At 50.5% G+C, this 23591-nt stretch overlaps 1 protein-coding gene across 1 annotated transcript in view; it reads right to left on the bottom strand.

Moving 5' to 3' along the window:
- Nucleotides 1-23591, bottom strand: part of LOC140428444 (phosphoprotein associated with glycosphingolipid-enriched microdomains 1-like) — a 163638-nt gene that overhangs the window by 24717 nt on the left and 115330 nt on the right. The window contains exon 7 of the mRNA XM_072514901.1: nt 7463-7522. Coding sequence (XP_072371002.1) covers nt 7463-7522 — 60 coding nt within the window. The remainder of the gene's footprint in view (nt 1-7462; nt 7523-23591) is intronic.

Raw genomic sequence — 23591 nt, 5'->3', positions numbered from 1 at the left:
GTGGTAGATGTTTCAGTAGGGGAGCATTTCGGTAACAGTGACCACAATTCAGTAAGTTTTAAAGTGCTGGTGGACAAGGATAAGAGTGGTCCTAGGATGAATGTGCTAAATTGGGGGAAGGCTAATTATAACAATATTAGGCGGGAACTGAAGAACCTAGATTGGGGGCGGATGTTTGAGGGCAAATCAACATCTGACATGTGGGAGGCTTTCAAGTGTCAGTTGAAAGGAATTCAGGACCGGCATGTTCCTGTGAGGAAGAAGGATAAATACGGCAATTTTCGGGAACCTTGGATAACAAGAGATATTGTAGGCCTCGTCAAAAAGAAAAAGGAGGCATTTGTCAGGGCTAAAAGGCTGGGAACAGACGAAGCCTGTGTGGAATATAAGAAAAGTAGGAAGGAACTTAAGCAAGGAGTCAGGAGGGCTAGAAGGGGTCACGAAAAGTCATTGGCCAATAGGGTTAAGGAAAATCCCAAGGCTTTTTACACGTACATAAAAAGCAAGAGGGTAGCCAGGGAAAGGGTTGGCCCACTGAAGGATAGGCAAGGGAATCTATGTGTGGAGCCAGAGGAAATGGGCGAGGTACTAAATGAATACTTTGCATCAGTATTCACCAAAGAGAAGAAATTGGTAGATGTTGAGTCTGGAGAAGGGTGTGTAGATAGCCTGGGTCACATTGAGATCCAAAAAGACGAGGTGTTGGGTGTCTTAAAAAATATTAAGGTAGATAAGTCCCCAGGGCCTGATGGGATCTACCCCAAAATACTGAAGGAGGCTGGAGAGGAAATTGCTGAGGCCTTGACAGAAATCTTTGGATCCTCACTGTCTTCAGGTGATGTCCCGGAGGACTGGAGAATAGCCAATGTTGTTCCTCTGTTTAAGAAGGGTAGCAAGGATAATCCAGGGAACTACAGACCAGTAAGCCTTACTTCAGTGGTAGGGAAATTACTGGAGAGAATTCTTCGAGACAGGATCTACTCCCATTTGGAAGCAAATGGACGTATTAGTGAGAGGCAGCATGGTTTTGTGAAGGGGAGGTCGTGTCTCACTAACTTGATAGAGTTTTTCGAGGAGGTCACTAAGATGATTGATGCAGGTAGGGCAGTGGATGTTGTCTATATGGACTTCAGTAAGGCCTTTGACAAGGTCCCTCATTGTAGACTAGTACAAAAGGTGAAGTCACACGGGATCAGGGGTGAGCTGGCAAGATGGATACAGAACTGGCTAGGTCATAGAAGGCAGAGAGTAGCAATGGAAGGATGCTTTTCTAATTGGAGGGCTGTGACCAGTGGTGTTCCACAGGGATCAGTGATGGGACCTTTGCTGTTTGTAGTATTGTAGTATATATAAATGATTTGGAGGAAAATGTAACTGGTCTGATTAGTAAGTTTGCAGACGACACAAAGGTTGGTGGAATTGCGGATAGCGATGAGGACTGTCAGAGGATACAGCAGGATTTAGATTGTTTGGAGACTTGGGCGGAGAGATGGCAGGTGGAGTTTAATCCGGACAAATGTGAGGTAATGCATTTTGGAAGGTCTAATGCAGGTAGGGAATATACAGTGAATGGTAGAACCCTCAAGGGTATTGAAAGTCAAAGAGATCTAGGAGTACATGTCCACAGGTCACTGAAAGGGGCAACACAGGTGGAGAAGGTAGTCAAGAAGGCATACGGCATGCTTGCCTTCATTGGCCGGGGCATTGAGTATAAGAATTGGCAAGTCATGTTGCAGCTGTATAGAACCTTAGTTAGGCCACACTTGGAGTATAGTGTTCAATTCTGGTCGCCGCACTACCAGAAGGATGTGGAGGCTTTAGAGAGGGTGCAGAAGAGATTTAGCAGAATGTTGCCTGGTATGGAGGGCATTAGCTATGAGGAGCGGTTGAATAAACTCGGTTTGTTCTCACTGGAACGAAGGAGGTTGAGGGGCGACCTGATAGAGGTCTACAAAATTATGAGGGGCATAGACAGAGTGGATAGTCAGAGGCTTTTCCCCAGGGTAGAGGAGTCAATTACTAGGGGGCATAGGTTTAAGGTGAGAGGGGCAAGGTTTAGAGTAGATGCACGAGGCAAGTTTTTTACGCAGAGGGTGGTGGGTGCCTGGAACTCGTTACCGGAGGAGGTGGTGGAAGCAGGAACGATAGTGACATTTAAGGGGCATCTTGACAAATACATGAATAGGATGGGAATAGAGGGATACGGACCCAGAAAGTGTAGAAGATTGTAGTTTAGTCGGGCAGCATGGTTGGCATGGGCTTGGAGGGCCGAAGGGCCTGTTCCCGGGCTGTACATTTCTTTGTTCTTTGTTCTTTGTGTGCCCCCTCCTGAAACTCCCCTTCCCCCACTGCCCCAAGGTCCTGAAACGATGCCTGGGGTTTTTCTCGTATTACGCCCAGTGGGTCCCTAATTATGCAGACAAGGCCCGCCCACTCACCAAGTCCACAGTTTTTCCCCTGACGGCTGAGGCCCGCCAGGCCTTCAACCACATCAAGGCGGGCATCGCCAAGGCCACGATGCACGCAGTCGATGAGACCCTCCCGTTTCAGGTGGAGAGCGATGTATCAGACATAGCTCTGGCCGCCACCCTCAACCAGGCGGGCAGACCCGTGGCTTTTCTTTTCCTGCACCCTCCCTGCCTCTGAAATTCGGCACTCCTCTGTCGAAAAGGAGGCCCAAGCCATTGTGGAAGCTGTGCGACATTGGTGGCATTACCTGACCGGCAGGAGATTCACTATCCTCACTGATCAACGGCCGGTTGCCTTCATGTTTAACAATACGCAACGGGGCAAGATCCAGAATGACAAGATCTTGAGGTGAAGGAACGAGCTTTCCACCTACAACTATGAGATCTTGTATTGCCCGGGGAAGCTTAAATGAGCCCCCTGATGCCCTATCCCACGGTACATGTGCCAGCGCACAAGTGGACCGACTTCGGGCTCGCCACTATGACCTCTGCCATCCGGGGGTCGCCTGGTTCTTCCATTTTGTCAAGGCCCGCAACCTGCCCTACTCCATTGAGGAGGTCAGGACCGTAACCAGAGACTGCCAAGTCTGCGCAGAGTGCAAGCCGCACTTCTACCGGCCAGATGGAGCGCACCTGGTGAAGGCCTCCCGCCCCTTTAAGCGCCTCAGCATGGACTTCAAAGGGCTCCTCCCCTCCACCGACCGCAACGTGTACTTCCTCAACGTAATCAATGAGTACTCCCGGTTCCCTTTCGCCATCCCATGCCCCGGCATGACTTCCGCCACGGTCATCAAAGCCCTGCACAGCATCTTCACTCTGTTCCGTTTCCCCACCTACATCCACAGTGATCGGGGATCCTCCTTCATGAGTGATGAGCTGCGTCCGTTCCTGCTCAGCAAGGACATCGCCTCAAGCAGGACGACCAGCTACAACCCCCGGGGAAATGGGCAGGTGGAGGGGGAGAACAGGACGGTCTGGAAGGCCGTCCTGCTGGCCCTTTGGTCTAGAAATCTCCCGGTCTCCCACTGGCAGGAGGTCCTCCCCGATGCGCTCCACTCCATCCGGTCGCTCCTGTGCACCACTACTAATGAGACCCCTCACGAATGCGTGTTTGCCTTCCCTTGGAAGTCCACCTCCGGGGTCTCGCTCCCAACATGGCTGACAGTTCCTGGACCTGTCCTCCTCCGGAAGCATGTGCGGAACCTTAAATCGGATGCTTTGGTTGAGAAAGTCCACCTCCTCCATGCAAACCCGCAGTACGCCTACGTGGCACACCCTGATGGGCGACAGGACATGGTCTCCCTCCGGGGCCTGACACCCGCTGGGTCCCTGAGTCCCCACCCACAACCCCCCAACCAGATACCGCTCCTCCCCCCCCTCCCCCTGTTGCCTCATTCACCCTTGCGCCACCCACCCTCCCACCAGCGAACCTCACTGCAGCCCCCACCACAGCAGGATCCGTCCCCTCACTGGATCCACTAAGGGGTGACGAAGAAGAGGACAACACGCTCCCGGAGTCGCAGGTGACCAAGTCGGTGCCCACATCACCACCAGGACTGAGGCGATCGCAGCGGAGGGTCAGAGCCCCCTACAGACTCAATCTGTAATGCTTTTCTTCACCCCCGCTGGAGTCTTTTTAAACAGGGGGTGAATGTGGCAAACACCACTAGTAACCCACTGCATGTATTACGGTACTGCCACTGTATTGCAGGTACCACAGTAAATCCCAGCCTGCTGGCTCCTCCCAGCAGACGGCGTATAAAAGTGTATGCTTTCCTGCGCTGCTCCCATTCTGGTTCCAGCTGCAGGAAGCACACCATCTTGTGCAATAAAGCCTCGATTGTTACACCAGTCTCGTCTCGTGGTAATTGACGGGACATCAATCCCACAAGAGGTTTTAGGACAGGAACGCTTTGGGCACCCAGAGGGCAGGGAACGAGTGAAGTGGGTGGGGGGGGAATGGGTTTTGGAAGTCATGTGGAGAGACACAAAGGGAGCATATCATCTTTGGAGGGGGTGTTCCCCCTCCCCCCCAAAGTGCACATGAGACCTAAAGGATGTACCCCCCCTCCCTTTTTAATCAGTTATGTTTAAAAACAGAGTTCTAACCCTCACTCGTCTGGCCACACTGACTGTATTGTGGCCTGGACAGTGTAATCTTCGGGTCAATTGGCTTGTCAACAAGCTCAACTGCCTGTTAATTTTTTTTTTAAATGGTGGGCAGGCTGCTGATTTCAGTGCCTATTGCATTATGGGCATCAGGTTGGGAGTGGATGGGAAGGTAGTGGGTTAGCCACTGTGACGAATGCAGGATTTTGGATGTATTAGATTGTAAACATTTGGCAATTTAAGCGTTAAAAGCCTGGGTTAGAGTGTGTTTGACTGCAGTAGCCGTGTTTTTAAAATAATCTTGTTTTGCAAGACCAGAACGCTTTTAGGAGCCAGAGGTGAAATTGACCATCCTAAAGCCTAGGCTAATGCACTGTTGTTTGACTAGGAGGGATTCCCTGGGGAGTGAATTATTTTTCAGCTTGGGGAGATGATTTCAATCCTGGGTGGAGCGAATGCATTGAGACATTTTGAGAAAGCTTTTGAGTTGAGGTCTGATCTGCTAACACTGAATCCACAACTAAGTTATTTTGCTCTCACAGTAGGATAGGATAGTTAAAAAAGGATTAATAATCTTTAAAGCTGTGCAGACTTGTCTGAGGACAAGGAAGAAGCTGAATCATACCAGTTGAAAACAGCTTTTTGAAGACCTCTAACTGGAGGCTGCAGGAGTACTAACAGGAAGTATCACTCTGTGCCATTGGGTTGCAGGATGGATTGCGAGCCGAATATTTTTCCTTTCTTGTTGTTTAATTGGGAATAGAAATAGTAATTAAGTGTATTGTATTTACTGTACTTAGTAGTATTGTTTAAGGGGCAATTGCAAGCTATTTTTCGGTTGTGATGTTAAAGATTTTAATACTGTGTTAATAATAGTTTTTAAAAAAATCAAATCCAGATTTCTTCGTGTAATCACTTCTGGTGTGAAGTATTCTTTCCCACAGTCTTACAAAATAAATGAAAATATTGGTGTGCCGGTCTAGTATCTTAACCACTGTTGCGGTTTGTTCTGGGATCATAATAGTCAACATCATATTTTACTCACCATTCCTCACCAAAGATACTCCCAGTGGGGGGAGGGGGTCTGTAATACCCAGCCCTTGTATTTACCTCAGGGCGTCACAAAGCACTTAACAATCAATGAAATATTTCTTGAGGTGTAGTCATTATTGTAACGTAGGAAATGCAGCAGTGAATGTGCACAACAGCAAGGACCCACAAGCAGCAATAAAATAAATGACTAAATCATCTTCTTAATGATGATTCTTGAGGGATACATTTCAGCCATTATATTAGGAGCAAGCACTCTCTTGCTCTTCTACTCATGCTGTGGGACATTCATCATCCAGCTGAGAGGGCAGTTTGGATTTTAGCTTAACATCTCATCCAAAGGTCTACACTATATCCAGTACTGTACCGAAGTATTCGCCTGGATAACGGACTCAGATCTGTGGCAACCGGCTTGAACCCACACCTTTCGACTTTAGAGACAAGTGAGTTATTATTGAGCCAGGATGACACATACAGACAAACGGATATACAGGCAGAAACAAGAACAGTAAACACATTTGCACATTGATAAATGAATAAATTGCTGAAAAAAGATATGTGCCGGTTAAATCTGTCCTGCACTCGTCAGGATAGAATCAAGAATGCCAAATTTCAAAGGGACCAACAAGTTATACTGCTTGAGAAAAGGGATGCTGGTTGGTTGGCAAACTGGCTCTGATTGGTGACAACAACATCAGAGCAAGAGCACCAGCGAGTTATTGTACCACAGGCTTTTGTTTATTCCAGAAAAGGTGTAATGTCCGGACTTACTATTTTTGCCTGCAGAGGAATGGTCCCAATTTATGAATATATGTAGCTTCTAGCAAGCATAGGTAAGCTACATTGAGTGCCCGACTGATAATCCTAAATTGGTTGTTAATATGATTCTTTGTACTCTTGGTATTGTTCAGCAAGTGATGCCCAATCACAGAATCACATCTAATATTAGACATAGGGCGAGATTCTCCGTAGCCCAATGCCAAAATAGTGTTCAGCGATCAGGCGGAGAATGGATTTCCACGCCGAAATCAGGGCCGGCACCGGTTTGATGCCGGTCAGCCATGCCCCTCCAAACTGCCGTTATCGTGGCGGGTGCCGTTTCAATGGCATTGCCGCATCATCGGCTGGCCCTCCCACGATGCTCCACCCATGATGGGCCGAGTTCCCAACGGAGCGGGACATGTGTGGTCCCAGCGGTCGGGAACCCGGCATGCCAGCTGCAGACCGTGTCCAGCACCGCCACACCCGGCCGGGATCCATGTCGCTGGCCAGGGAGGCTTCTGCAAGGGCTGGGGGAGGGTGGCCAGGGTGTGGGCTGCGGGGTAGCGGATTGGGTTTGCGTACGGGCGGCGCCATGTTGTACAGCGCGACCGTTGCAGGTCATCATCCGTGCGCATGGGCAGCCCGGGACCCGGCCATTCTCCGTCCTCTATAGGCAAAAGGAATATGTCCAGATATTGCACCCCGTATTGAAAAAAAAGCATTGGGACAGTAGCTCAGTGGAGCATTTGTCATGGCCATTTCTCACCCAAAGTGCCAACCAAACAGTACCCTTTTTTCATGCAGCATAAGCTGTTGTCCCCTTTGAAACTTGGCATTCTTGCGTCTGTCCTGATGAGTGTAAGATGAAAAGCTTCGACACCATATCTTTTTTTTTCAGCAATACTCAAATTCTGTACTACCAAGCGACTATGATAAATGGATATAAATAGGAGATAATCAAACATATAATTATGCTAATAGAAATTGATAGATAGGCAAACAAATAAATAGTTTGGTGAACTGATAGATAGGTAGGTAGATGGGAACAATTTGCACAATTAGAAAGTACAAACCTCTTCATCTGTAAGTGAATGGAGCTTTTCATGAGATTTATTGAAGCTGTAGCTTTCCCTCTGTAATTTGGAAAATATTTGGTAAGTACAATGCAATATAACATTTTTTACATAATTTTCTTGCAGCCTGCTTTAAAACATACTTCATAATTAGCTAGTTTACAGAGATTCAGATTTGACTCTATAAACTACTTCAAAAGACCTGTACCATATAGTAGTGCTTTAATTTTCTCTACATAATCAGCTGAATAAAGTAAAAAATTTGTACCATAAACTATTTGAGAATAGGTAATCGACAATAACAGTTAGGGCAACAATTTTAGCCCGGTATGATGTTGCAGGGCTGGTGGGGACATGCATGTTGACAAGTCTTGAAATTCTATTTAGAAGCCATTTTAATTACAGCATTGTTGTTTAGGACAGTAGAGGAAAGCTTCCAGGGAAATGGAAGCTTCATACCCTTTGCTGAGACAAAGAATAGACAGCAGATTGGGTACATGTTTATGGAACCATAGAAACAAACAGCATAGAAGGAGATCATTAAGCCCATCGAGTTTCTGCCACTTCCTTTGAAGAACAATCCACTTAGTCCCACTCCCCTACTCTTTCCTTATGTTCCTTATGCAAATGTTTCTCCCTCACGCAAGCATGTTATGGTGTGTTGGGCAGCAAGTATTTCAGAAGGCAAGTGGAAAGTTGGCCTTTATTGCAAAGGGGTTGGAACGTAAAAGCAGTGAAGCCTTTCTACATTTGGAAGACCACACCGAGAGTACTGTACCGAGTTTTGGTTTCCTTATTTAAAGGAGAGATATACTTGATGACGGCTGTTTACAGGAGATTCCTTAGGTTGATTGCGAGGGTGAAAGGTTGATTTGTGAGGAATGGTAGAACAAGTTGGGCCTATATTCTTTGGCATGTAGAAGAATTAAAGGTGGTCTTATTGAAACATAAGAGGGCTGGAAGGGTTGATGTGAGAGGACATTTCCCCTCGCAGAGGAATTTAGAACGGGGGGGGGGGGCACAGTTTCAAAATAAGAGTCTCCCATTTAAGACAGAGATAAGGATTTCTTCTCTAAAAGGGTGGTTAACCTCCAAATTTCCAACCCCATTGTTATGACTAAGACCTAGCCTTTGAGATTGACCAATTGGAATAAGAGTTTCCTGATTAGTGGACCAATCAGAGAACCTCTTCTTTGTTTGTAACAGGGCGTGTCAGATCCTCTGCACTCCCAGTGTAGACAGCAAGCTGAATGTACATGGTTGTATTGCTGTTGGTTTTGTTAATAAAAGGGATTCTGGTGAAGGGACTTCTGCCCCCGTGGACTGATAACACCTATGAAGCCGGTCATTGAAGACAGACTAGACAAATCTTCCAAGGGAGTCATGATTTGTGGGGGCTGGGAAGTGGAGTTAGGCCACAATCAAATCAGGCATGATTTTATTTATTAGCGAAGCAGAGCCAACGGGCTGAATAGTCTACTCCAGCTCCTATTTCTTATGTTCGTATCTTCCTATGTATTTAAGCAATTCCCTTTTGAAAGTTACTATTGACTCTGTTTACACCACCCAAAGACAGTGCATTCTAAATCTTAACTGCTTGTTACATAAATACTGTCAATGATCATTCATTTGTTCCCTCAGATTATTGACTGTTCAGCCAATGGACACAGCTTATTTCAGTTTATCCTATCTAATAACCTTCAAGAGTTTAAATACCTTTATCAACCCTCATCTTCTCTACTCGAAGGAGAATATCCCTCGCTTCTCCACTCTATCCACGTGACTGTAATCCCACACTCCTGCTTTAAATTGAAGTTTATTGGAAGATGGCATATAATGAGTTGGAAGAGAGTCCAGAAATTAAAAACACCAGCATTTGAGCAGGGCCTCCTTAGACATCATTGGGTACGGGGGCATTGAGAGAGTAGGGAAACGAGGAGGAGTGGCCTCCCCGAAATCAGAGTAGTATCACTCTGTTGTTATGTTTTACCATCCTCCCCCCTCCCCTCCCCACCCACCCCGCCGCCAATCACTCATAAATAAAAACACACACTCAAGTCATTCAGAGAAACATCACATCCAGCATATTGCAGTGCACGCATTATTAAAAAGTGTCTGTCACAACCAGAATTCTGACACATCTGCCTCTTATTACAGGCTCGAAGAATAGCCTGACAATAATACTTGTGCCCTATGCAAGCCAGCACTTTGCAGGACCCTGAATCACTCAACAACTTTGTAAGCATCAGCAGAACTACAGACACTGGGGAAAATGCAGGTAATGGAGTAGTTCCAGATGAATCACAGTACAGTTAAGAGGTGGATTAAGTGGTGAAGACTGGGATGCAGCATGCACATGTTACCAGAAATCCAATGAATTCATTTCTCGGCCACATTGCCTAAGATTCAGAACTCAGGATTTTAATGTTAAAAAATTTACTATCTTACCAGAATTATCTGCCAAGAGTCACTTGAGTGTTTTGAAAATGCAATTACAAAACATATACACCACAGCAACAGGTCATTCAGCCCAAACAATGTATGCTGGTGATCATGTGCCACTCGAACCTCCGGCTATCCTTCTTTATCGAACTATATCAGCATTATCCTCTATTTCCTTTTCTCCCTCATTTGCTCATCTAGCTTCAATGCATCGATAGAAATCACCTCAACCACTCCATGTGGTTGCAAGTTCCACAATCACACCACTCTCTGGGAAAAGAAGTTTCTCACAATGCAAGATCTGTATAGGTGTGTGTGTGGTGGAGTCCGCTAGCTGCATATGTGCAGCCACAAGTTCCAAGCCAAATGATAGTGGGTGGGACTCACCGTTCCCCAACATCGATTCCGTGATTGAGGATCGGGCGGAGAATACCTTCTATGCTGAAATCGAGGGCAGCGCCTGTTTGACGCAGGTTTTGTATCCTCTGAAATGGCATCATCGCATCGTGCACCGCACGCCGTTGGAACGGTGTTAGCGCGCCACCTGAAGGCCCTTCCCTGATTCTCTGCCCCCGAAGGGCCGAGTTCCCAACCGCACGGTTGATGTGTGGGGCTGGATTCTCTCAGCCTGGGGCCGGGCCAGAGAAACCCCGCGCCATTGGCGCCGGCATGGATGGCACGGCGCCAGTCAGGGGCCACTCTACGCGGCACCCCCCGACAATTCTCGGCCCGGATGGGCAGAGCGGCCATCGTGAAATCGCCAAGTCCCACCGAGTCGGGGGAGCGGCCTGTGGGGGGAGGGAGGGGGGTCAGACCCCGGGGGGGGGGGGGGGGGGGGGCCTCCGATGTGGCCTGGCCCGCGATCGTGGCGCACAGTTCGGTGGGCTGGCCTCTCTGGCTGGGGGCCTCCTTTCCTACGCGCCGGCCCCTGTAGTCCTGTGCCATGTTGCGTTATGGCCAGCGCGTTGAAGGAAGCCACTGCGCATGTGCAGATCCCGCGGCACCCAGTTCGCACCGGGATCAGCAGCTGGAGCGGCGTGAACAGCTGCAGTGCCGTGCTGGCCCCTGAATTAGTCGTCGGGTCGGCCTGTTCACAGCGTCATAAAACATGCCGCCATTTATGATGGTGTGGACACTTTGCCGCGGGATGAGAGTCTCAGCGGTCGGGAACACATTGAGGTGGCTGCTGACTGTGTCCAGCGCTGCCACAGTCAGGCGGCTGACCGGGGGGGGCTTCCGCAAGGGCTGGGGGGTGACCAGGCGGGGCACTATCTGGCAGGTAGCATCCGCGCACGACCGGCGCCATGTTTTATGGGTAACCACTGCACGGCCATGGAACCGGCCATTCTCCAGGCGTTTATATTGTCGGAGCAGGGAGTTTTACTCGGCGCAGCCCCTCACCGGTTACAGGACCGGGAGGGGTTGACTCCGATTTTGACGTCGTAAAACACCACAGTTCCCACGTTAGCGTCGGAACTTAGCCTCTAAAATGGTGGATCCAGCCCAGGATTTTTGAGTGTGTTCAGTCTGCCACCAGAGTCCCGATTTCCAATCCAACGTTACATGCTGGATGGCTGAACATTGATGCAAGCTGTCACAAAGCCTCAGCAGCAGCAGATATGACATGAAGCAATGCATGGGGCTAACAGAAAACAACAAATGCTCTCACTGAAGACCGGGAGCCAGGCAGTCCACTTACAAATTTCTGAGGAGATTCATTCTGAAAAATTGAGGCGCCACATCACTTGGGTAAGCGGTAGTGTGGGAAAGCAGACTGCAGCACTAAAACTTAAATTTCTGGCATTGTGTTTGTTCAGAGCTTGTATCTGATTGTGTAGAACAGGGGACCAGCACAACGAAGAAAGCCATGATATTTGAAGATGAGCAGGTACAATGGTTCAGAAAATTCTTGGAGCCTTTGTTCATGTGTGTTACAAACAGCAACAAACAACTGAGGCACTTAAATGCTCAGTTAAGTGCCTGGTGCATCAGTCATCTTGTTGCAGTAGTGTCTATCGTAACATTCACTAAATGTTTATGTTATGTTATGTACTTCGTACTGTGCTCACCCCAGTCCAACGCCGGCATCTCCACATTATGTTATGTTATGGCAGTGGACTAGCAATACAGAGGTTAAGTTCAAAGCCCACCATGCCGAAATTGTGAAATCAGGTCAGTTGAAATCTGCTTGAATGCGATAAACCCCTTACTATTGTCCTTCGGGGAAAGGACCTGCCATTCCAACCCAGACTACCTTCAACTCCAGACTCATACTCTATAGCTGGTTTGGTTCAATCCTCTCATTAATGCATTGGGATGTCAGCCTCAATTATGTGCGCAAGATCTGAGTGGGTACTGACCGCAAGCAGACTTCTGTTCGAACATAGAACATACAGGAGGCCATTCGGCCCATCGAGTCTGCACCGACCCACTTAAGCCCTCATTTCCACCCTCTCCCCGTAACCCAATAACCCCTCCTAACCTTTTTTGGTCACTGAGGGCAAGTTATCATGGACAATCCACCTAACCTGCACGTCTTTGGACTATGGGAGGAAACCGGAGCACCCCGGAGGAAACTCACGCAGACACGGGGAGAACGAGTAGACACCGCACAGACAGTGACCCAGCGGGGAATCGAACCTGGGACCCTGGTGCTGTGAAGCCACAGTGCTATCCATTTGTGCTACCGTGCTGCCCATATTGGTCATTATCACATTGCCGTTTTTGGAACTTATTGCGTGCAAATTGGCTACTACTTTCCTGCATTATAATACTGAATACACTTCAAAAAATATTAAATCATTGCAATTAAATTGTACAGATATTGCTTCTTTGCCCATTTCTGGCCCCAGGATCAATTAATGAAAAATCATGAGCTTTGTGCACAATTTCCCTCTTTGGTGGATGTAGAAGGTCCCATGGCACCATTTCCTTGGTGTCCTGGCCAATTTTCGGTGGCCCCTCGACGTCAAAGATAACGTTCGGCAGGTTTGGTGAGTCTTCAGATGACGGAGCCCAATACTGGATTCCACAAGCTCTTCTGCAGTGGGGGCATGTTGTTGTACGGGGGAGTGGATTTCGCAGTCCCAGGTTGGCTTCTCTCTCCTTCCTCTGCCGCCACCGTTCTGCCTTGCTGTCAAGACATTGAGCCTCGAAGCGGCTTGTGCCTTGATGGACCAGGTGGACCAAGCTGAGCCGTCCACAGCCTTCTCCTCTCAGTCACTGGTGTTAAGGCCTCCATACTTTAGGGTGGCCTCGAGCCCTCAACCATCATCACCGAAACAGATTGGTCATTCTCACATTGCCATTTTTTTGAACTTATTGCGTGCAAATTGGCTACTACTTTCCTACATTATAACAGTGAATACTCTTCAAAAGTATTAATTTGGCTGTACAGTTCATTGCGATGGCCTGAGGGCTTGCAGCCATCTGGGATGGCCACTTCCCGATTACAAAATGGACACTTTGCAAAGATTGCAGGGAAAATGGACAATACTGAGAAAACAAGCAGGTTCAGGGTTTGTCTGTTGATTGGAGCCGCAGCTCCCAGACAAGACCAAAACTGTAGGCCCATTAGCATACTAATGGCCCATCTCCGGGAACAAAAGAGTAACATTTGTGTAACCGATACTAAGGCAGACACCCCGGCGCCAGAGGAGACCAAAACAAAGCAGGCCAATGGCCACCTAGGACACGCCCAGTCATCAGGGCAACCACCCCTTTATTGGATGAAATCAATAGGAATGATCAAGAAACGGCCCATTGATTGGGGCCAAGTTCAAGGCCTGCCCAAAAGTGCACGAAGCCACTTTGGGTATAAGAAGGAGCCCCCAAGAGAGAATCGTTCTCTTGGACCCGGCTCTCACCGAGGAGAGACCTGTCCACCAGAAGCAAGTAAGTCCAAGGTCAACGCACACTACCAGACAGACAACCTTAGCTGTTCCCCTGTACCAGTTCGACCCCTGTGGTCTCAAATCCGAAAAACGGCCATTGTTCCTCTGACTGAGTGGGTGCCCGAAGCTAAGTATAGGCTTCAGCAGTAGTGATAGTTTAGTCTGTAGAGTTTCGTGCATGAGTATATTTAACTGTGTGTGTAAATAAATAAGCGTTGACTTTGAACTAACTAACTGGTGTATCGAGTCTTTGATCAGTATTGGGGTATGAAACTTGTGGCAGTATCGAAAGATACCTGGCGACTCGAGAGCAACGTAATTAGAATTAAGGAATGCGACTATATTGACCGCCATATTCAGAACCAACCAAAGAGAGCAACATTTACTGGCGACCTCTGACGGGACTCGACCTAGGAAGAGGCCTAGTCACTCAGAGAGAACCCAAATTTGAATTGGAATCCAATTGGAAACAGAAAAACCACAAGTGTGAGAACGATACTGATCAAAGCTCCGAGATTCGGGGACTTCTGGTTGCGGCTATGTCGAGGTAGGTCGCACGTTCGGCAGCTCCCGCCGGGAACGGACTTTTGGTGCTCTCCAGAGGGGCCCCAACGGCAATTGTTCGACGGCTTCCAGTGTGGGAAGGTGACAGCAAGGTCCCCCTGACATTATATGGATTGGAACAGGAGTGGAGCGGTGAAAAAAGTGATCTTGGGGCAGCGAAAAGTACGAGAGAGGAAAAGCAAGATGGCGACGGGTGGAGACCAAGCAGCATGGGCGCAGTGGCCGCAGGAGCAGCAGGAGTTTCTTAAACGCTGCTTTGAGGAGTTGAAGACAGAAATGCTGGCGCCAATGAAGGCGGCGATTGAGAAGCTTGTGGAGACCCAGAAGTCCCAAGGGGCGGCGATCCGGGAGATGCGGCAAAAAGTCTCGGAGAACGAGGATGAGATCTTGGGCCTGGCAGTGAAGGTGCACGAGGCGCTGCACAAGAGGTGGGCGGGAAAATTTGAGGCCCTGGAGAATAGGTCGAGGAGGAAGAATCTTCGGATTCTGGGTCTCCCTGAGGGAGTGGAGGGGCCCAATGCCGGGGCATATGTGAGCACGATGCTCAATTCGCTGATGGGCGCGGGAGCTTTGCCGAGGCCCCTGGAGCTAGATGGGGCTCAGCGGGTCCTGGCAAGGAGACCCAAAGCCAATGAGCCGCCAAGGCCTGTAGTGGTGAGGTTCCACCGCTTTGTGGACAGAGAATGGGTCCTGAGATGGGCCAAAAAAGAGCGGAGCAGCAGGTGAGAGAACACGGAGATCCGAATTTACCAGGACTGGAATGCGGAGGTGGCTAAGAAGAGAGCTGGTTTCAATCGGGCTAAGGTGGTGCTCCATCGGAAGGGGGTGAAGTTCGGTATGCTGCAGCCAGCGCGATTGTGGGTCACGTTCCAAGATCGGCACCACTATACTGAAATACCCGATGAGGCATGGAACTGAAAAGTTGGACTCAAATTGAGGGTTTGTCGTGGGGGGATGTTTACTGTGTTTATTACGTTTGGGGAATGTTCTTTTGGTTTGAGTGCTGGGTGGGGATGGGTGAATGGATTTGATGTGGGGGCTGTGGGAGAGTGTGGGCGTCGGTGTTGGAGGGGCAGGGCCCCTTGGAGGAAGAGGGGGAGTGGAGGCCCGGGGATGGGGAGTTGGGGTAAGGCCGCAAAAAGGAGCTGCGCCAGAGGGGGCGGGGCCGACTCAGGAAAGCACGGGCTTTTTCCCGCGGTAGGGAAGGATGGGGGGGTGGTGCTGGAGAGGAGCGCACACTGACTGCCAAGGGGAGGGGGGATTCTCACACTGGGGGGTCAATGGAATGGCGGGAGAGGCCGGGGTCAGCAGACTTACGGGAGTGTCATGGGGGGAGCAAAATGGCTAGATGTGGGTCTAGCGGGGGGAGGGGAGAGGGACGAGGGGGAGTGGGGGGGGAACAGGGTTGCTGCTGCATTGGCCAAAGGGGAGCTGGAAGTAGGAGAGGTAGTCGGGGCGGGGGTCCGCCGCCTGGGGCACTGGACGGTGCGGGAGGCGCGGGCACGTGGCTGGCCTAGAAAAGGAGATGGCTAGTCGGCGAGTAGCCCCCCAATCCGGCTGATCACTTGGAATGTGAGGGGCCTGAACGGGCCGGTCAAGAGGGCCCGGGTGTTCGCGCACTTAAAGGGACTGAAGGCAGACGTGGTTATGCTCCAGGAGACACATTTGAAGGTGGCAGATCAGGTTAGGAGGGCAGGTCTTCCATTCAGGGCTGGATGCGAAGAACAGAGGGGTTGCAATACTGGTGGGGAAGCGGGTGTTGTTTGAGGCAATGAATATTGCAGTGGATAATGGAGGTCGATATGTGCTGGTGAGCGGTAGGTTGCAGGGGGTGCGAGTGGTACTGGTGAACGTATATGCCCCGAATTGGGATGATGCCGGATTTATGAAACGCATGCTGGGTCGGATTCCGGATCTGGAGGTAGGAAGCTTGATAATGGGGGGGGGACCGCTCTAGGTCCAGGACGGGTAAGAGGCCGGCTGCGGCCAAGGTGCTCAGGGGGTTTATGGACCAGATGGAGGGAGTGGATCCATGGAGGTTTGTCAGGCTGCTGGCCAGGGAATTTTCCTTCTTTTCCCACGTCCATAGAGCCCGCATAGATTTTTTCATTTTGAGTAGGGCGCTAATCCCGAAAGTGGAGGGAACAGAATATTCGGCCATAGCCATCTCGGACCACGCCCCGCATTGGGTGGAGCTGGAGTTGGGGGAGGAGAGGGACCAGCGCCCACTGTGGCGCCTTGGTGTGGGACTATTGGCGGATGAGGAGGTGTGTGGGTGGGTGAGGGGGTGCATTGAAAGATATTTGGAGGCGAACGACAACGGGCAGGTTCAGGTGGGGGTAGTCTGGGAGGCGCTGAAGGCGGTGGTCAGGGGAGAGCTAATCTCCATTAGGGCCCACAGGGAGAAGAGAGAGGGGAGGGAGAGGTTGGTGGGGGAGATTTTAAGGGTGGACAGGAGGTATGCAGAGGCCCCCGAGGAGGGGCTACTCAGGGAGCGACGGAACCTCCAGACGGAGTTCGACCTGTTGACCACAGGGAAAGCAGAGGCACAGTGGAGGAAAGCGCAGGGGACGACGTACGAGTATGGGGAGAAGGCGAGTCGGATGCTGGCACACCAGCTTCGTAAGAGGGAGGCAGCGAGGTAGATTGGTGGAGTTAAGGATAGAGGGGGGAATACGGTGCGGAGTGCGGTGAGAATAAACAAGGTATTTAGGATCTTCTATGGGGATCTGTACAGGTCTGAGCCCCCAGCGGGGGAGGAGGGGACGCGACGATTCTTAGATCAGCTGAGGTTCCCGAGGGTGGAGGAGGAGGACGTGGCTGGTTTGGGGGCACTGATTGGGCTGGAGGAGCTGGTTAAAGGATTGGGGAGCATGCAGGCGGGGAAGGCCCCGGGGCCGGATGGGTTCCCGGTTGAATTCTACAGGAAATACGTGGACCTGCTGGGCCCGTTGCTAGTGAGGACGTTCAATAAGGCGAGGGACCTTGCCCCCGACAATGTCTAGGGCGCTGATTTCTTTGATCCTGAAGTGGGACAAGGATCCACTGCAATGTGGGTCGTACAGACCGATCTCGCTCCTCAATGTTGATGCTAAGCTGCTGGCGAAGGTGCTGGCTACGAGAATTGAGAACCGTGTCCCGGGGGTGATTCATGAGGACCAGACGGGATTTGTGAAGGGTAGGCAATTAAATACAAATGTGCGGAGGCTCCTCAATGTGATTACGAGGCCCCCGGTGGAGGTGGAAGCGGAGGTAGTGGCAGCTATGGACGCGGAGAAGGCCTTTGGCCGGGTGGAGTAGGAGTATCTTTGGGAAGTGTTGCGGAGGTTTGGGTTCGGGGAGGGGTTCATCAGTTGGGTCAGGCTGCTATATAGAGCCCCGGTGGCGAGTGTGGCTACGAATCGGCGGAGGTCGGAGTACTTTCGGCTGTACCGGGGGGAGAGGCAGGGGTGCCCCCTGTCCCCCTTGTTGTTTGCACTGGCAATTGAGCCTCTGGCCATGGCACTAAGGGAGTCCAGGAAATGGAGGGGACTGGTCCGGGGGGGGGGGGGGGGGGGGGGGGGGGGGGAAGAGGAACACCGGGTGTCGTTGTAAGCTGACGACCTGTTGCTGTATGTGACAGATTCAGTGGAGGGGGTGGCGGAGGTCATACGGATCCTAAGGGAGTTTGGGGACTTTTCGGGGTAGAAACTCAATGTAGGGAAGAGTGAGCTCTTTGTGGTGCATTCAGGGGACCAGGGAAGGGGGATAGACGAGCTACCGCTGAAGAGGGCGGAAAGGCGCTTTCGGTACCTAGGGATCCAAGTAGCTAGGAGTTGGGGGGCCCTGTACAAGCTCAATTTGACGCGGTTGGTGAGCAGATGGAGGAGGATTTTAAAAGATGGGATATGCTGCCACTCTCACTAGCGGGTAGGGTGCAGTCGGTCAAAATGACGGTCCTCCCGAGGTTTCTCTTTGTGTTCCAGTGCCTTCCCATTATGATCCCCAAGGCCTTTTTCAAACGGGTAAGTAGGAGCATCATGGGTTTTGTGTGGGCGAATAAGACCCCGAGGGTGAAGAGAGTGTTTCTGGAGTGTACCAGGGACAGGGGGGGGGGCTGCCGCTGCCGAATTTGTGCGGCTATTATTGGGCAGCCAATGTGGCGATGATCCGTAAGTGGATAATGGAGGGAGAGGGGGCGGCGTGGACGAGGTTAGAGATGGCGTCCTGTGTGGGCACGAGCCTGAGGGCACCGCTGCCGCTCTCGCCGACAAGGTACACCACGAGTCCGGTGGTGGCGGCGACGTTGAAGATCTGGGGGCAGTGGAGGCGACAGAGGGGCGAGGTGGGAGCCTCGGTTTGGTCCCCGATTCGGGAGAATCATCGGTTCGTCCCGGGAAGGATGGATGGGGGATTTCGGAGCTGGCATCGGGCAGGGATTAGAAGAATGGGAGACCTGTTCATCGATGGGACGTTTACGAGCCTAGGGGCGCTGGAGGAAAAGATTGGGTTACCCCCGGGAAACGCTTTCAGGTACATGCAAGTGAGGGCGTTTGTGAGACGGCAGGTGAGGGAATTCCCGCTGCTCCCGGCACAGGGGATTCAGGACAGGGTGATTTTGGGTGTATGGGTTGGAGAAGGCAAAGTTTCAGCGATTTACCAGGAGCTGAAGGAGGAGGAGGAGGCCTCGGTGGAGGAGTTAAAGGGCAAGTGGGAGGAGGAGCTTGGGGAGGAGATAGATGAGGGTCTGTGGGCTGATGCCCTGAGTAGGGTTAATTCTTCCTCCTCTTGCTCAAGGCTCAGCCTAATACAGTTCAAAGTTACTCACAGAGCGCATATGACAGGGGCGAGGTTGAGTAGGTTCTTTGGGGTGGAGGACAGATGTGGGAGGTTCTCGGGAAGCCCGGCAAATCACGTCCATATGTTCTGGTCGTGCCCGGCACTGGATGGGTTTTGGAGGGGTTTTGCGAGGACTATGTCCAAGGTGGTGAAAGCCCGGGTCAAGCCGATCTGGGGGTTGGCATTATTTGGGGTAAAGGACGAGCCGGGAGTGCAGGAGGTGAAAGAGGCCGGTATTCTGGCCTTTGCGTCCCTGGTAGCCCGGTGGAGGATTTTGCTATTATGGAAAGATGCGAAGCCCCCCAGTGTGGAAGCTTGGATCAATGACATGGCAGGGTTCATCAAGCTGGAGAGGATAAAGTTTGCCTTGCGAGGGTCTGTGCAGGGGTTCCTCAGGCGGTGGCAACCGTTGCTAGACTATCTCGCGGAGCGTTAGGAGGAGGTCAGCAGCAGCCCAGGGGCGGGGGGGGGGGGCTTCCCTATTGGTGCTTTTAAATGTCATATGGGGGTTATTGCATATGGGGGAAAACCAATGTATAATTTTTGATTGTTTTGTTCTTGTTTATTTCTTTTTGTGGGGGGGGGGTTTGTTGAAAATCTGTTGAAAATTTTGAATATATATTTTTTTTAAAACCTCTGAGATTCGGAAGTGTGTTAATGCATGCGTACTAACAGGGATAGAAGGTAAACCTGAGAGATTTTGTTGCGTAAAACTGTCGGGAGTTTTGTAGGCCGGGAATTAGCGTAAGCCGTACCCGTGTTTACATCACCACTTTATCACCCCCTGTTCCAAATTCAGTAGAGAACCCAGGGATAGGGAGAAAATGGCAATGAAGGCAATGGAACTCCTTATGAACCCCCAGGAATTTGAGGTCGCAATGACCAGTAGAGTAGGACAGTGTCCCGTATGGGAAGAGGAAATCAGAAAGTACCTCAAAGGGAAAGGATGGCCCCTTTGGAGCGAATTCTGCACGAATGACGAAACAGGTCCCGGGAGTATAGGACATGCTTGGTGGGCGAACCTGTCAGAGATCCAGAAGAAGAGCTTAGGGAAAGCTCGCAAGCCAATGGCAATCGTGGCCTGCTTGGCACAATTGCGAGGCACAGAGGAGGTCGTTAGGACGCTCCTTAGAGAGATAGAGGAGAGAGACAGAAATAGTGAGGGGGATGTGAACGAAGTAGAAAAAGAGAATAAAGATTTAAGAGAACAGTTAGCAGTGAGGGACAGAGAGGTGGATGATGCCAAGTGGGCACACCAGCCTTGTCTCACCCATTTGAGTAATTATCAGATGCAATATGATAAGGCCTACCAGGACACGCAACGTGCGGTCTTGGTAAGACAAGAAACCGAACAACAGGTAGAGAAATTGCAGAAACATTGCAATGAATTGAAAGCAGCCCTACGAGCGCTCCACACTTCCACAACGGAACAAAGGCAGAGCTCGGTAGATCACGCAAAGTGCCAGAAGCAAATTGCAGAATTGCAATCCCTGCTTTCCGTTCAGAATGGTTTTCAAAATACGTTTGAACCCCAATTAGACCAGGAAAACGGCCCCGATTGGCAAGAGTTAAATGAGACTGCCCACAGATACGTACATGGGACATGTACGCAAGAAAAACCCCAAAAGAGAAAAGCACCCCAACCCCCGACTGAACAGGCAGAACACACCCCCATGAACCCTGTAACCACACGCCGCAGGGCCGCAGCAGAAGGAATCGCAGATTTCCTATTTACAACCCCGTTAACCGTGACCCAATTACGGGACGCGTGTGGAAAGATTACACTGTTCCTTCCCCCAACAGTTTTTTGCTAGAGTTAAACAGCAGGTTACCATGTACGGCCTGGACGAAAAGGAGCAAGTGAAGCTCACAGTTTTAAGCCTCGACCCTTCAGTCGTGGCAGCTCTTTCCGACCCACAGAATGTTGGAGGAGGCACTCTCCAAGAAATGCACAAAGCGATCCTGGATGCGATCGGCTATAACAGATGAGACCCCGTAGAAGGCCGAAACAAGTGTAGGCAAAAGAAAACAAAGCATCCCACAGCATTTGCTGGACGCTTGTGGTACATTTCACAGCAGTATTTGGAGAGTTAACCCGCGCCCATTTGTCTGCGGATAATATGGCCAAACGGACTCGAAGCCTAGTCTCTCATGCGACAGAGGCAGGACAGAGAGCTTGCGCAAATTCCGACCCCTCAGACGAGGCCCACACCGAGAAATGGGTTTTGAAAAGATTGTCCCGCACTTGGGAACAATCCGTCCAAGGCAAAATCGCGTTTGCAAAACCAGAGGAAGAGCAGGCAGACATGCATCCAGTTAGGACGCACCAGACACCTGCATGGGTAAATGAGGGCAGGGACAGCCCACCGCAGCCTAAATCCCAGGAGTGTTACAATTGTGGACATGAAGGTCACTATGCACGAGAGTACAACGTGCCCCCAAAGCAGCAGAGAAACCAAAAGACAGGCAGCCTAAATAAGAATAGGGCAAAGCCAATCCATAGTGTCAGCACCCGTTCAGAGAACGTAGACATGAACGGCACCGACTGACGGTGTTTGGGCTCCCCAACCTGGGTCCGCGACACCCTTTGGGACAAGTCCGGAGGACCGGTAGTAGCAGGCGAAGTCCGGGGACACCCCGTAGAATTTCTTTGGGACACAGGAGGGTCCTGCACCACGCTCAATTCCTCCACGCTCTTTCAACGAGACATGTGGCCCACAACAGACACCATCACACTCAGCGGCTTTACAGGTCATTTACAACAAGGACAGCTGCAGCGATACAAATAGGGAACATTACGACTAAACACCCCGTAGTTTTGGTCGATCTACCCCAGACAGCTGAACACATCCTAGGAATCGACTTTATGAGCTCCCACAACCTCTCATTTGATCCGGTAAATAAATGTGTATGGAGAATGACAAAGGCAGCACGAGCCCCCGCCACGCTCACAGTTGGAGAGTATGCAAACAGAATCAGCGCAGTAGGAAACTTCTGGTTCGACCCTCGAGCCATTAGTCAGGACAAAGAAGTTAGGGAAGTCCTACAGCAACACAAAGCAGCATTTGCACAGCACAAGCACGAATGTGGCAAGATCGCTGGCTTAGTGAATATTACAGGTCCTGACCCCAGACCCCAAAAGCAGTACGGTTTTCCCCAAGAAGCAGAGGGAGAGATCTCCAAAGTAATAGTGAGTCTACTTGATCAACGCGTACTCCGATCAGTAGCCTCCACAAATAACGCACCAACTTGGCCCGTCGGTACAGCCGATGGATCATGGTGACTGACCATTGATTACCGGGAACTGAAAAAAGTAACCCCAGTAGCAGCCCCCACCGTAGCCACGAGTCCCGAGACCATGCTCAAACAGGGACTCCAGTCAAAATGTTTTTTGGTTTTGGACATTAGCAACGGCTTTTGGTCCATTCCATTGGATAAAGCGTGCCAATACAAATTCGCCTTTACATTCGAGGGACAACAATTCACGTGGACATGCCTTCCACAAGGCTTCCACAACTCCCCCTCCATTTTCCACTGACAGCTGGCAAATGGACTAGCAAACTTTTCCCGACCTGGTTGTCTGGTCCAGTATGTAGACGACTTGTTACTACAGACAGACACAAAGGGAGAGCACATTTTGCTTCTCGCTGAACTCCTAGGTCTCCTAAAAAAGATTGGATGTACAGTCAATCCCAAGAAGGCCCAGATTTTGCAGGCAAAAGTGATTTACTTGGGAACAGTGATCACTCATGGTAAACGCGAGATCGAGCAAAAGAGACTTGACTCAATCATCAAATTGCCCCTTCCCCACAACATTTTTAGGATTGGTTGGCTCCTGCCGAAACCACATTGATGGTTTCGCCACAAAATCAGCGCCCCTATCCGAACTTCTCAAGAAAAAGATACCTTGGGAATGGCTTCCACAGCATACGGTTGCCGTGGATGCTTTAAAGAGAGCCCTCAGCACAGCCCCCGCATTACAGGTCCCCGTACGCAATCGAAGTAGCAAGCACCGACCAAACCCTTGTCGGCCGTGTTGCTCCAAGAACGCCATGACCGATTGGTCCCCGTGGCATACGCCTCACGCGTGTTAGATCCTGTCGAGCAAGGATTTTCTGCCTGCGAAAGGCACCTGCTCGCAGTTTTCTGGGCAGTACAGTACTTCACCTACATTACAGGACTCAACCCCATCACCATTCTCACTGAATACACCCCAACACAGCTATTATTAGACGGTCGACTTAAAGATGGCACAGTCAGCCAAATCCGTGCAGTCCGTTGGACAGTTTGTTTACAGGGACAGGACATTATGGTTAAAAGAACCAAGACCCACACTTTCCTAGCTGACAATTTGCAATATGCAGGTACCCCACACGAGTGTGAGATCATCACCACAAACCATAATTCAAGTC

This window comes from Scyliorhinus torazame, chromosome 8 (assembly GCF_047496885.1).
Source record: "Scyliorhinus torazame isolate Kashiwa2021f chromosome 8, sScyTor2.1, whole genome shotgun sequence".
NCBI classification, from domain to species: domain Eukaryota; kingdom Metazoa; phylum Chordata; class Chondrichthyes; order Carcharhiniformes; family Scyliorhinidae; genus Scyliorhinus; species Scyliorhinus torazame.
This window is presented reverse-complemented; position numbering and strand designations above follow the sequence as displayed.